The sequence below is a fragment of the Triturus cristatus genome, chromosome 4_2 (genome assembly GCF_964204655.1).
Source record: "Triturus cristatus chromosome 4_2, aTriCri1.1, whole genome shotgun sequence".
Taxonomy (NCBI): Eukaryota; Metazoa; Chordata; class Amphibia; order Caudata; family Salamandridae; genus Triturus; species Triturus cristatus.
This window is the reverse complement of record NC_140586.1, coordinates 154,899,184-154,914,806: the sequence shown is the minus strand read 5'-3', so window position 1 is coordinate 154,914,806 and position 15,623 is coordinate 154,899,184. Positions and strand designations below refer to the sequence as shown.

The 15,623-nt window shown below is 43.3% G+C and overlaps 1 protein-coding gene across 1 annotated transcript in view; it reads left to right on the top strand.

The window, feature by feature from the left end:
- The window catches only part of BAZ2A (bromodomain adjacent to zinc finger domain 2A), a 1,031,051-nt gene extending 1,021,644 nt beyond the window's left edge, over window positions 1–9,407 (top strand). The window contains exon 30 of the mRNA XM_085600883.1: window positions 7,739–9,407. Coding sequence (XP_085457009.1) covers window positions 7,739–7,907 — 169 coding nt within the window. The 3' untranslated portion in view covers window positions 7,908–9,407. The remainder of the gene's footprint in view (window positions 1–7,738) is intronic.
- Window positions 9,408–15,623: the final 6,216 nt, after the last annotated feature.

The following is a 15,623-nucleotide window of genomic DNA, read 5'->3' as shown; positions in this document are numbered from 1 at the left end:
TGGAAAAATGCATGGGAAAAACGCGTTTTGGGACCCCCCTTTTATCTCAGCCCCCGCTTGACGAATCCCCCCGAGACTTTCAGGGTAGGAGCAGAGCGTAGCGCCCCACCTATTTTGAAAAATTCGCGAGGATTCGTCAACCGGCGCCAAAGTTATTCAAAATAGAATGTTGCGGATTTCCTATGGAAACGTGGTCCTAACTATAACTACCTACTGGCGACCGCCAGTAGGTTATATATATATATATATATATATATATATATATATATATATATATATTCCAATCTTTGTATGCCGCCCTCGTCTTATGCAGGCACGATATGTCCAGCTGATTTCTTCTCTAATTTGCAACTCCTTAGCACTTGCATTTAGACCTTTGACGTTAAAAGATTAAACTTTTATCATTTTTTTGGTTGGTAAATCTGTTCCATTGACTTGCTAACTCGCATTGGGTAGTAAGAAGAGCCAAACTCACCCAAATATTTGGCTCACATCTTGGATCATAATTTCTTGTGTTTGCGTCTTCCCCGCCATTTTTCCAACCAACCCCCGAACCTCCCCCTGCTCATTGTAACTACACTCTTTCCTTATGTCCACCCCCACCCCATCTACCTCCTACCCACACCCCACCCCAGACTCTATGCTTCCGCCTTCCTAAGCCTCACACTCCCTCCCCGTCGCTCCCTTGCCCTACTCCCCACACAGGATCAGGCCTGCTCAGTGCCAGGACTAGACCTGATCTCCTGTGACCACCTTTCAAGTGGTTAGAATGCCAAAGCACAGTCGGCACCGACCTATGCAGCTTCTATGATTTGTACCTCAAAACAATACTCAAACATACAAAAACAAGTGTGCATCAAATACACAAATTATGAAATATATTTTATTTAAATTCACAAACAAATACATATGCAAAATCAAAATGTTTATTTTAATCGGTAAGTTTGAAGTTTCAAAATTTAGATTTTAATTTAAAAGATGAAGTGATATGCAAAAGTCAAGCATATCATTTCTCATTTTTTGCGCCACATGCTTGCTTTTTGTAGGCATTTATCAGTGCTCCAACTGTGGCTACCAATCATCTGCAAATCAAGATAAGGATGTAAACTTAATTTTTTATCCTCCAATTTCAAAGTACGTTGACCAAATGAAGACCCATCTTTCTGATGAGTTACACTTTCCTAAATCCAGCAAGGTAGTGTAAGGGCCACAGTTAAAGGATGTTTTTGCTTTATTATTCATCATTTGTTTGCTGGGTCAGCCTTCTGTTCAAGTCCCCAATCGGTATGAGGTTTGTGAAGTGGCCATCCATGTTTCCTCTTCCGATTTTATTAAGTTTGAGTTCAACCTTAACTTGATTCTGACCTTCTTGATGAGGTCTCCATTTGAGCGGATGCGTAGCTGCTAATTTCCGCTTTTGACGATGACTGTGTTTTTGGTGGCCGTTCGTGTCGTCCCATCCGCAGGAGCGTTGCCCACTGCTATTAGAGCAGTGCAAGAAAGAACAATAAAATGGTAATAACGAGCCATTATTACCATTTTATTTTTCTTCGAGGGACTTAGCCAGGTCGGGGCTGGGCAGAGCTTGACAGAGTGAGGAGTGTTTTTTACACTCCTTAAGTGCTCATGACTATTTGGCCGGCTCTCCAGGGCCAGCCAAACCCTCTTGCACACTTTGCATGTTCTCCATTGGGCTGTGTTGTACAGCCCCGCGGAGAACATGCCCAGCCTCCTGAGGCACTGCCTGAACATCCAAACAGGACAATCGGACCAATACAACGCTGCTCATGCAGCTTTGTGATTATCCCGGAGAGTATTACAGTACACTTGAGCTCCCTCAGTTTTGATGTCAGATGATAAGTTCCCCTGATTTTTCGCAAATGTCCCTCTCCCTAGCTTTGCTCAAGAAAATTAATTAATACGCAATGGATTACTTCTATTTTGAAGGACTCAACCCATGGTAAGGTACCAAGGTTCAGATCACCTGCTGGCCGAGATCTGTGTCCAATTTACTTAAAGCTTGGCACCTAAATTACAATCACCCTATCAAGCTATTTAGGTGTTGGGCTCCATCATCCAGCCCTAAAAGCTGTACTCATTTCCACCTTGTTGTAACCTCATTAGGACCCGGAGGACCTAGCAGCGTGCTGCCCATTATCCATCTTAAACACAAATTAAAGCTTTTGATTCCCTGCACTGGGATTATATGCACAGAATGTTAAAACTATTTGGTATAGGCCCCCTCTGGAGAAAGTGGATTCAAAATTTGTATTCCTCCCCTACTGCTCGTGTGAAACAGGCAAACGTATGCATTTCTGGACCTCACTTTGACACTGGCTAAATGATCCATCACAATGCAGTGGAAACAAGCCAATGGCCCTAAAATAGCTATCTCGGCACGCTCTGGGATTACATGGAACCAAGCTGGGAGCACACTATTATTACACAGAGACGAATGAGCGGGCCTAAGAAAATATTTTTATCTCAGGCCTGAGATATGCTCCTCGAGCCCTTGGAGGGCACTGCCAAAAATGATATTCAGATATTCATCCACCGTGAATTGCCTCTGACACACGGGTACATTTACACTACTCTTTCTGATACATAGTGATGTTGTTGACTGCCGACTCCAATCTGATAGTTATAGGCCACTGAGAACTACTGTATTTCCAAACATCATCCCTAGGAAAGAAAGTTGTCTGAACATATGTAATTGAAATATGTATATCATGCCTGATCGTCTGTTTGGCTTATGCCCATGAACATCAATGGAAAAAAATTGATTACATTGTAAAACGTTATATGCTTTTGTCTTGTACATAAATCGTTATGTTTTGGTGCTATTTTGATCATTAACGGCCAAACAATGATTGAAAATAATTATCTAACATACTGACTAATTTTTTGTTTAAATTGCATTTATGGTGCAATTTATGGGTAACGCTGACTTTGGTGATTATTGCTTAATATTTTGACCCCTTCCCCTGGGCCTTAACTGGATAAAGCCTCGTATTGAGAGTACTAGTTGTTTAGTACAGCTCTGTGGAAAGCTGCAGGAGCACACTGGGGAGTTAAATGACAGACTGCTGCTGGTGTTGAAAGTACATGCTTCGGTATGCATGTCGGAATGTTTTACTGACATAAATGAGAAATACATTTGAGAACTCATACAAAATGTATCCTCATTTTGACTTTGTAAAACACTAAACATAATTTCTATAACTTATCAAAACCACACATTGTCATTTTCTAAAGGAAATGATTTAAGTTTTACATCTTTAAATCCATTAAGCTGGCGTCTGTTGTGCCGAATGTTTGTCATAAATACAGAATGTTAGCGCACCAGTTGTTCATTAGAACACTGTGGGAAGCTGAAGAAGAACACTGTGGGAATCAACTGACAGGCTGCTGCTTCTGTTGACTGTTCATGTTTTACTGCTAATATCAATTTATTCTCATGTGTCTAAAGAAAATAGTGTGAATTAATAGAAAATGTGTACTCTCATTGTACCTTCCATAACCCTTATGGGAAAATCATGGTAGAAAAGTTTTCTCTCAAACATGGTTCATCAAATCCCAGTAGAGGATCTGCAATTTTCCCAAGGTAAAATCACCTTAGCATGGAGCACAAGTCCTACCACCCAAAATTATTTATATTCTGACTATAATTTGTTATTACCCTTCATATGTGCTCCTTTTTGTGACACTCGAAACCCGCCATTCACTACAATGCATTTAAATGGAGACCATGACCAGAGTCCTTTAATGGCTGTCACAACATGTTGTGGCCAGCCAGTCAAGGATATGTGTGTGTGTGTGTGTGTGTGTGTGTGTGTGTGTGTGTGTGTGTGTGTGTGTGTGTGTGTGTGTGTGTATATATGTATATATATATATATATATATATATATATATATTCAAGCTCTGTTTGCCCCCACGATTGAGTTGCACTCGGACACCGGCGAAAGGTGGCAAGCCTTTATTTTCAGTACGTGCTGACAACTGCCTGCTGCTTTTCAATCCAGTCTTTCCCACAGCATGCCTGACGCGTTTCGGAAATTTGCTTCTTCCTTCTGAGGCTATGAGATGTTGCAGGTAAGATTTGTGCTCACCGAACCATGTTGCTTCTTATTCAATGCTATTTGCCACGCCCCCAAATGGGCGGGTTCCATAACCAGATGGCATTGTGGTCTACATGGTCCTGAATTAAAATCCATAGATGGACGCACTTGTTACTGGGGAAAACACAGTCCGCGCCCTCAGATGGGCCCCCAACCAGCAGTGTCAGCGCTAATCCCAAGCCAATGTCCCACAATGCGATTCGGCGTATATCCGTACGCGTGGCCCCCTCCGTTCTAGGGGTGGTGCAAACTCGGCGACTGGGCTGCCGCCAAATATTCAAGCTCTGTTTGCCCCCACGATTGAGTTGCACGCGGACACCGGCGAAAGGTGGCAAGCCTTTATTTTCAGTACGTGCTGACAACTGCCTGCTGCTTTTCAATCCAGTCTTTCCCACAGCATGCCTGACGCGTTTCGGAAATTTGCTTCCTTCTTCTGAGGCTATGAGATGTTGCAGGTAAGATTTGTGCTCACCGAACCATGTTGCTTCTTATTCAATGCTATTTGCCACGCCCCCAGATGGGCGGGTTCCATAACCAGATGGCATTGTGGTCTACATGGTCCTGAATTAAAATCCATAGATGGACGCACTTGTTACTGGGGAAAACACAGTCCGCGCCCTCAGATGGGCCCCCAACCAGCAGTGTCAGCGCTAATCCCAAGCCAATGTCCCACAAGGCGATTCGGCGTATATCCGTACGCGTGGCCCCCTCCGTTCTAGGGGTGGTGCAAACTCGGCGACTGGGCCGCCGCCAAATATTCAAGCTCTGTTTGCCCCCACGATTGAGTTGCACTCGGACACCGGCGAAAGGTGGCAAGCCTTTATTTTCAGTACGTGCTGACAACTGCCTGCTGCTTTTCAATCCAGTCTTTCCCACAGCATGCCTGACGCGTTTCGGAAATTTGCTTCCTTCTTCTGAGGCTATGAGATGTTGCAGGTAAGATTTGTGCTCACCGAACCATGTGCAACTCAATCGTGGGGGCAAACAGAGCTTGAATATTTGGCGGCGGCCCAGTCGCCGAGTTTGCACCACCCCTAGAACGGAGGGGGCCACGCGTACGGATATACGCCGAATCGCCTTGTGGGACATTTGCTTGGGATTAGCGCTGACACTGCTGGTTGGGGGCCCATCTGAGGGCGCGGACTGTGTTTTCCCCAGTAACAAGTGCGTCCATCTATGGATTTTAATTCAGGACCATGTAGACCACAATGCCATCTGGTTATGGAACCCGCCCATCTGGGGGCGTGGCAAATAGCATTGAATAAGAAGCAACATGGTTCGGTGAGCACAAATCTTACCTGCAACATCTCATAGCCTCAGAAGAAGGAAGCAAATTTCCGAAACGCGTCAGGCATGCTGTGGGAAAGACTGGATTGAAAAGTAGCAGGCAGTTGTCAGCACGTACTGAAAATAAAGGCTTGCCACCTTTCGCCGGTGTCCGAGTGCAACTCAATCGTGGGGGCAAACAGAGCTTGAATATTTGGCGGCGGCCCAGTCGCCGAGTTTGCACCACCCCTAGAACGGAGGGGGCCACGCGTACGGATATACGCCGAATCGCCTTGTGGGACATTGGCTTGGGATTAGCGCTGACACTGCTGGTTGGGGGCCCATCTGAGGGCGCGGACTGTGTTTTCCCCAGTAACAAGTGCGTCCATCTATGGATTTTAATTCAGGACCATGTAGACCACAATGCCATCTGGTTATGGAACCCGCCCATCTGGGGGCGTGGCAAATAGCATTGAATAAGAAGCAACATGGTTCGGTGAGCACAAATCTTACCTGCAACATCTCATAGCCTCAGAAGAAGGAAGCAAATTTCCGAAACGCGTCAGGCATGCTGTGGGAAAGACTGGATTGAAAAGCAGCAGGCAGTTGTCAGCACGTACTGAAAATAAAGGCTTGCCACCTTTCGCCGGTGTCCGAGTGCAACTCAATCGTGGGGGCAAACAGAGCTTGAAAATATATATATATATATATATATATATATTCCACCTAAACTTGAGAACTGCCCAGAGTTCTCTGCTTTTTTTGCTTAATGTATGCGTCACTCTATGCCTGAAAGGGTATTGCTCTGAGATGTGTATATATATAATTTTTTTAAACCGTTTACATTCCATTTTAATATCCGAAGGAATATATATGTATGTGATTGACACATTCAGGAATACACTTTCATAAAATTTCAAAGTCCAACTACTGATCATTCACAGTGAAAAAATCACCAGTTACCAACTGTTTTATCATCTTTTTAGGAGCGTTTTATCAGTTGTATTGATCAAACATCCATGCACTTCAATCTATGTTGCTTATACGCTGTCATTTGCTGCAACCCTTTTCAGCCCTCCACCCTTAATAGCTCTACATAGCTACTGCTCTAATGTCTATACATAGCTAGTTCTATACAATAACTGTGCTGAAAACGGAAACTGCTACCTGAGTGTAATACTTAATTTGTAGTGTTCTAGATTAACATATGACCCTCCAACTTCCCAGTCAAATTGTAGGTCAAACAATAATTACACAATGTGAGGTTCTAAATTCAGATACACAATTAAATGGGCATATAGTAACATATCTGAACCAAATGGCAAAATATGTACAATAGAAGAGGGAGGCCGGCCATGGTATCTTGAGGTCAAAACGGGTTCTGCACTAGGACACTGCCATGCCCACTGAGTTCAACTTTGAGAAAAACAAGTAATAGTTCCGACCCCAGCCATTAGATATAGTAAATTATGCACAGCCTGTCATTCAAAAGCAGTACAAGCCTCAAGCCGAGTGTTACAGGTAAGTATAATGTTCCAGCCTGTAGTATTACGTGGACTGTACCATCACCACCTTTATATGTTTGCACTTTACCCCACGTTCATTATTTACCACTGTGTTATGTACATTGTTTGTTTGAAAGGCCTTATTTCACATAATTAGAATTCAAGTCCTTTTATTTTCCGATCGATCTGTGCGGTATTAAATGCAGGCTTTTTTTACCATCACAGGGTGATGAGTGAAATATAGGATTGTGTTCCCCTTCAGTGGGTACTGTAATAAATCTAGCTCCATGATCCCCCTATCATTTGGTGCTGTATACACCCAGCAGCATATTTCTTCACCAAGGTGTATCATGCTGAAACAAGCATTTCCTTTGTATGCTCCTTCTTGCAAATGGCACATCTGTGAATATCCTCCAGGCGCCAGACTGGATCTAGAAAGCTATATAGATGGTGGCACAGCATCTCCTGCTGCTGCTCTGCTCATCCGCTTGATATGACGGCTTGTAGCCATATATGCGGCGCAACACTCTGCATGCTGACATCAATTCAATTTTTTCTACAGCCTTCAGACTCTGATTTGGAGCCCCATCCAATAGTTTCAAACAATGTTTTTCAACTCCTTGGAGCAGTGTGTTGAACGATTTTTCTTTTGTTTTTTATTAATAATAATATAGCCTCCGCTTCTCACTCTCCGCTTGGTGTAGGGCCTTTCCTAATAAGATTGCAGGATTGAAAGTATGTCGTTCCTGTCGGAAGCAAATGCTTAATGATGTAATCTGCCCATTTTCATTCTCCCTTCAGCGCCCCCGTCTGTGGCCCTTACATAATATCTTCATATTCTGTCCACAGGTATTCCTGCTGTGAGGAGTTTGCTGCAGACGCCATGCTGGTCTTCAGCAACTGCCAGATGTTCAACGAAGATGACTCGGAGGTGGGCAGAGCTGGGCTAGTCATGAAGAACTTCTATGAGAGCCGATGGGAGGAGTTCTATCGTGGGAAAATGCAGGAGAATGCATGAGAAGCCAGGGACAAGGCTGACGCTCATCCTGACACTGGAAATGGATTTTTGGATGTTGAGCCTTGACTGGCAGGTTGCCGACTGCGAACTCTGCCTGAGGGCACACATGCACCTTGGCTTCATTTATTCTAAAAAGAAGTTATGCGCAGTTGCTGAAACCCCCAATGGAGGGCACATGCACCTCTGAAGTGGGTGAAAGCTTAAGGAATGTCTTGTACATTAGGCCTTATCCACCTGATGGCTCCTGTCCAACAAACTAAACGAAAAAAACACTTGTTTGTGGCCTGTAAACCTAAAAATGGTTTTCACGTTCTTGTTTTATTTTTAAATGAAAAACATAGCTGGGAATATTTAAAATAGCAATAGTTGATAGTGAATGTGTGAGGAAAAAAATCTGATAATGACAACAACAAAAAAAGAGACAGCTTTTTTTCATACTCAGCCCTGTTAAGTTCATGGCCAGTAACGTTGGTTTTTGAGGGTTTCTGACAAAGTACTAGCCAGGCGACATCTCCAAACTGCCTGATATGGGCTTCTCTGCGGTTCTTTACACCGCATACCTCAGCTGCTTGTCTTTTGTTTCCCTTTTCTCAGGATAGCAGTTATACATGCTGCGCCTAGTCCAACTTGTTGTTCTATGCTTCTCAGAAGGTATCTTGTATTACTAGGGGCCACTTTTCTGGTGACGGGTCCAGAACTTCTTGGAGTTGAAAACTTTTCAATCCATCTGCTTTCTGGTGAGCCTGGCTCTGTTTAGTGTATAATTTTTCCTTAGTCGGCCAATATAGGCGAACTTTAAAATGTGCCTTCCATTGTGTTCTTCATCTAAACTGTTTTTTGTGGTCTTGTACTTTATTTTCAATGAAGCATACCGTTATTTTTTTATTCAAATGTTTGATATACAAGAGTTACATGGGGACATAAGTGCTACACGGATGTTCAGTTGTTGCTGTGATATCAGACTGTCAGCTGTGATGTCCGTCTGGTCCCTGGCGTAATTCAGTGTCTGGTCTTCGGTACGTGTAGTGATGTCACATCTGAAAATCTAGTTATGGAATTGATGTATTCATTCAACCTAGATTTTTTGGGGGAGATGCCAGTGACTGGCATCTAGGTGATTTTTGAATTTGCAAGTCTGACATCCAGTTTTTGAAGTAGTGTCAGCGTGTGAGCCATCCGGCACCTGGAGTGAAGACACAGTCCATTATTGCTAGGGCATCTCTCCATTGATCTGAATTCAGCTTCTGGTGGAAGGTAGTGTTTACGCCATGTGAGTTTTAACATTTAAGACAAAACTCTGTGCGTTAAGGAATGCATAATGGGTCAGTAAAAGGGACCACTAGAATGCCGAGAACTTGTTAACTGTTGTAACTACCATAGTGCAGTAGTCCGAGTACATGCCAGCTCTTTTTTGGGCAGTCCACCTTACCTGGCAGAGCATATTCCAGTACCATGTGTTAATACAAATAGTCAAGCTGGAAAAGGCTCACCTGAACATTCCTCTTACCTCCTCGGTTTCCTTTCTTGGCTGGAGTTCCATATTCTGACGACTGCATTTTGGAAACATGTTCTCTTCAGCAAAGAGCACAAATAATGCATCTTACAGCTGGACTTGAGCCACTGTAGATTTGGACTCTCTCAGCCTGGTTAGTATTGGTGAATTCTCGAATTGTTTCACTTGGAAAAAGGCTAATGTTCTCAGCTTTGTACTGGCTTTGGTCCAACCTCTTACCCCTCTCCTTATTCCAGCACTGTAGACTCCAGATTTGTTCTCTTTCTCTTGTTTCTTCACAGCCATGAAAAGCAGTTCCATAACTTGACGACACAAAAGTGGAGAACTTTGGTACAGCACTGCTGAAGTTCTTATTCTGAGTTTGAGAACCATAACCCAACATAATGCTGCCAAAAGCTATGCCTCTTGAAGTTGGTATTTTACTTTATTATTTTGTCTACTGCCCCACGCGTTCCTAAGTGCGAAAACTGCTGAGTTTGCTTAATTCGACTTTTCAACATCCGGCAACTTTTCTCATGGAGGCACAGTTCTCATGGTTTCCGTAGTACAAAACGAAGATGCCGTACGGTGTCCTTCACTGGGATAAGCCCCATAAGGCATGCTCAGAATTGAAATATTACATTGGGCTGAAGATGAGGAGGAGGAGGCACGGCATCCAACAGACTTCAATAAACAGATTGGCCTTCTGTCTTAACGTATAGTCATTTTAATTCCTGAGTTAGTTCAAGATTTCGGCACGTTAGGGTAGCTTTTTTCTCACTGCAAACATAAAATCATCCTAGCTAGAAATCTACCTAGCCATCTTAGAAGGGTGTACATGGTTACAGGTACATAATGTTCAGGTTCTATTTTTTTACGTAATAATAAATCACCCAGTTATTAAGAATGGTATTATTGTTGAGTAGTCTCTTATATGAAGAGATAGCGCTGGTCTTTGATCGCTTAAATGCGGGGATTTTTGCAAGAATGTCATTGTGTCTGTCTACATTGCTACTGATTTTGGATAAGAACCTGTCCTCCTCAATCATAATGTTGATTAGGGAACAGATTCTGATTGACATGGAGGATACCAGACTCCACATGGGAGTCCGCGCTTATTCTGAAAAGGTTTATCTGCATTCCAGTGCTTCATTGGCCTACACACGTGCAAACACGCCCTCAGTTCCCTAAATATAAGGTGTATGCAAGTTGTTTTGAAAAATCTCTAAACCGCTCTGCTGGCGGATGCCTTTCTTTGTTGGGTGTTATTTATTTATTTATTTATTTTGGGGAACTGGTCCTCATCAGCCAGTAACAGCACTCTTTTGACATGGAGGGGTGGGGAGAGGGAAAATACCACTTATTTGCTCGATGGACTTCGAAAGCAGCCCTAGACATGCTGAGTGGAGATGGCGCCATTTGGATCTCACCTTGTTGGTGTTGCAGACAATGGCCCCTCTATTTATTCTGCATTTTCAGAGTCTGAAAAACCTGCCTTGGGTTTCTGCATTTAAATGAGAAATCCCGGTGCCCATCATTAATGTAGAATATAGAGCCACACTGCATTGTTATTTTCCTGTTTTTACCCTGTCTTGACTGATGATGCTAGCTAAGTGGCCCTCACTTATGTGTGTGTGCTGTTTCCAAGCCAATTCTAGATAAAGAATAGTCTTTAAAATCACATTTGCAAACTGAGCGTGACAATCCCCTGTGTATTTCTGAGATATTTTATTTTTTATTTATTTATTTTTTAAGGAAAGTCCACTAAAACCTGTTCTGCACCCACAACAGCACAATCTGAGTGCATGGGGTGGTTGGTATCATGTTCTGCATGGACTCCAGTGTCTATTAGCCTGCGGAGACAGAACATTGAAGAACATTGATGGTACATTGGTACAGAGGGCAATGGCGCCCTGTAGCATGGCTTAACCAATCATTTTAGTGTGTGTTTTCACCTTCTTGCTAACCTTTTACGCCATTTTGATTCCTTGTTGTCTCCATTACTTCACCACCTTAACTAACGAACAAGGGCGTAAATCGCATCACCTGGAGGGTGAAACTCCGTGACAGCTATGGGTGCTGTAGACGTGGTCAGGCACTCTTGGAAAGAGAGAACCATGTCTGCGATCATCATCTGCCGAGGTAGTCTTGAACCTAGCAGCTCTATTGCGTCTCACTGGACTGCTGTGACCAAAACTAGCTCTGCCAGCTCTGCATGAGTAAATTAGGATCTAGACATTACCTTTGTTCTACATTTCTTCTCAGTTCACCAGAAGCGCACTGAATAATCAATCCGGGTGGGGTGGGTTGATGGTGTGTATTAATACTCAGTGGAGTTGTAAGGATCCTCTGAAACTGTGTAGTCGCCTCCCTTTCCACGGTATCAGTCCTAAGTGTTTTCTCGTTTGAGTAGCCTTTTTATATAAATATATATAATAACCTCAATCTTTTTTTTTGTCCTTTTTAACAGAAATAGTTTAAAGAGACAATTACTTGACTTTATAATATGCATAAATATTTATATTTTATGTAAAAAAAAAAAAAAAAAGATGGTGTCACAAATGTTAGAAAATGTGTTTTTGTATGTTATTATCCTTTCTTGTGGTGTTCTGAAAAGATGGAATTTACTTCTAAAGTGTTGCTGTTTTTTATGACTTGATTTATTTTGGGTTTGCTGTATGTCCTTGTTTTGCTCGTTTGGTTCCCTGATGGAACAAAAGGAGAGATGATCGTTTACCATTGCTCCATAATTCTCATCTCTAGGGCTTTGTATTTGTGGGACAGCACAGTTGGCAATAGCTTTTCTACTGCTTACTTCAACATAGCTCAGTTTCCCAAGTGATCTTAGATAGGGATGTGGTAAAGTCTGTAAACATATGAATTCACAGCTCTAGCATCCTTCATTTTCGGACTGTCTACGTACCAGTTCAGCCATCCTGACTCTCTAGCAGTCGACATCGAATGGTGCCATTCGGAGGCTATGGCTGATATTCAAACTCTTCTTAGCGCTCTGTGGGAGTTGTATTTTTGTTTTGCTTATGGTTGCACTAGATAGTAAACTGTGTCACATAAAGCGGAGTGCTTTGAAAAATAGGGCAAGATTTATATACAGTCTTTTGGTATGGGATCTTGAGAGCCAGAATATGTTGTCTTATTTGTATGTGTTGTTTGGTTAGCATTGTTTATGTATTAATTGGACTTCAACTTTCCAAAAGATTTGAAAAGACAGGTGCAGCAATATCACAATATTTAAGTTGTGTTTCCAGTGGTGAGAATATATGCTATCAAGTCTTCAAATCTTAAGGATTTTAAATTTCCTTTTATTTTCAAACTCCTCCCAGAACAGTATCGAGGTAGTTAAGCTTCATGATGAACAGACCCTTCCAGTCCTGACTTATTTATTAGTGGACTCGTAACTGTGTTGTTGACAGTATTATGGGTACCAGTTTAATGAGGTAACTTTGCTTGCTCGCCTCTTGCTCTGTGTAGGTCAAATCAGACTGGATAGATGGGTGAAAAATGAATGGGCAACCACCCATGAATGGGGGCTTCTTGCTCTTCACGTTTAGCTTAACCATTAGGCTGTGATATTACTGATACTGAAGATGTATTTTTCTTTCTCTATTCAGTTTGCCCCAGCCACGTTTAGTATATTTTCATTCTCCTCACGGTGGTTTTTGCCCTCTGATATGCTGATGGATTGACTCTGAAATACTCTGTATATTCAGGCTTGTCTTTGTTATTACGCATTTAAACAATCAGCAGGCCTTTGAGCATGTAATTTAGAGTTCCCTCTTCTAGGCTATGGCACTGGATATGAAGGGATGCCGCCTTTAGGGGGATGCAGAAATTGGAAATAGGCAATATAATCAAAGGGTTCAGACAGTCATAATCGCCCTCTCGTCCCTGCCACCTACGACCCACCCCTCCCCAATATTGATACTGTCCTCCACTGGATTACAAAACTCGCCATTTCATTTTGTCACCATACGTGGTGTGTTTGAATTTTTTATAAAACGTACAGTTTTTTTGTTCTTTTTGGTGTATTAAAATTTTCTTTCTATATTTTTAGGACCAATCTCCTTTTACAAAAAAAGTTACAAATAATAAGTTCACAGAAGTTTGTCGATAAAGGTGTTGTCCCCAAAGTGCACCAGTAGGCTGTGCTTGGGCAGTTAAATAAACAGAAACAACTTTGTTAAAAAAAAAAGTGTCTTGTCTATTTTCTGGGATGGAGGGTCATGAGAAACCGCTGGACCCATTGCTGTGCAGGCTAGAAACATGTGCTTCTGTCTTTAGTTTACAGCGTACAATAAAGCACTGAAAATGTCTGAAGACTATTTGTAGTCTCTGCACTTTTTAGAGCTCATACTCTTACCACTCAGGTGGAGCTCTATTTTCCCCTTTCCTCCACTAACTTCATGATCTGTGCTCCAGAGTGAGAATTTCTTTTTTTAAACAATTCTTCATGTTTTTAGTGTCTTTCTGTGTCTTGTGACGAAATACATGCTTTTTTACTCCCCTTTCTTTTTTCTGTCATCAACCAATTCCATATTAGCTGCTAAGTTTTCCAGGCTGTCCCTCCTCAAATAAGCATGGGCAAGGCCAATAGGACTCTTTTAAAAGGCAAATGCTGACCTCTAGGTTTTGCCAGTGTGTTTTATTTCGAGCCTTCCTAAAGACCTATTGTCAGCTTACCACAATCTTAGATTAGGTTTAACGCCCACCCATTGCTTACCATTGGTAGGCTTTACACTCGCATTTGCTTGCGTATTCGATGAATTGCCTTTTCCATCTGTATTTTTCCTTTTACTTGTGTCCTTCCGCTGCTCAGTTTTAGGGAACTACATTTTTCTTTTTCTTACGCAAGTACATGAGAGTGTATGTGTTTGTTGGCTGTCTCCCTCGTGTGCTTCTCTCCCTCTGTCCGTATTACTCGCTTGCCCATGTGCGTCTTTCCCCTCCCTTTCTATGTTGCTGTCCCCCATATGCTTGCCTCTTTGTCCCTCTGCTGTTCTCTCCCTTGTGTGGGTCTCCTACGTGGTGTGTTTGAATTTTTGATAAAACATAGTTTTTTTGTTCTTTTTGGTGCATTAAATTGAACCTTTTTGCTCATTTACTTCCATCCCTTGTAGTCCCTCCTCCACCCAAAGAAACATGCTCTTATTTTGTGGCCAGTTCAAAGATTGTGTGTCAGTGGATTGCCCACCAATACCCCCTTCCACTCAACCCCTCAAGGACCTGTCTCAGAGGTGTGTGATTGTACGAAGGTACCCGAACCAGTGCAGCAGGGCCATCAAATGGCATGGTGCCATAACCTAGTCCGACGTCCGCCGGCGCTACAAGAAGAGGGAAGACTGGTGCTTGGCGCCAATTTATTCAGGCAAAGTGGTGGGGGAGGCTAGTGCATAAAATGTGAATGGCGCTAACGGTCCTGCATTGCATTGGCAGCCCCCCTGGACATTTGCCAGGGCTAATCAGGACCAGGAGCCGCAGCTTAAAATGAGGTGAAGGGCCCCAAGCAACACATTTGCCATAGACAGCAGAGAGACTGGAGAACGTTGTTGCACCAGCAGACACTCACCAGAGAAAGAGAAGTGCCAGCTAGCCCTAAACAGCACGCCTAAAGTAAAAGCTCAGACCGGTTAGTGTACAGATCGTATTTTGAAGTTTCCAGGGCATAGGATCAATGGAGGAGCCATTGGGATCAGAGGGTCTGGCACTAAAGAGGATGATACCGGACAGGCCAGGCGGAAATGGCAGTAAGAGTGACCTCACCCAGCCTGCACAGTGGGAGAAGGTGGAATGCGACTTCAGCAGCCAGCCTTCAGGTGCGCGGAAGCGGCACTCTGAAGACGCAGGCACAGGCAACCGCATGAGGACTTCGGTGTGTGCTGAGGCCCTGCCGCCAATAGGATATTGGGCGGAGCCAGGCCCGACGCACTGGGGCTGCAAAGGGCCGAGCGGCCCAGTGGTGCATTAAAGTTAATAGAGAGAAACTGGCAGCTATGCCCGGGGACCCAGTGGTGAAAGTGGCCTCCTGTGAGTAGCAACAAACGAATGAAGAGACAACTATGGAGGGTGCAGAGGCACTAGGAAGTGAACAGATGGCAAATCTGATTCAGCAAGCCGGGCAGCTGCAGGACAGCATGGCAAGCACTGATTTATACGGCAAGTGCTGGGGAAGGACATTCCAAGGGCTGTGAGCAGCCAGAGGATATGAA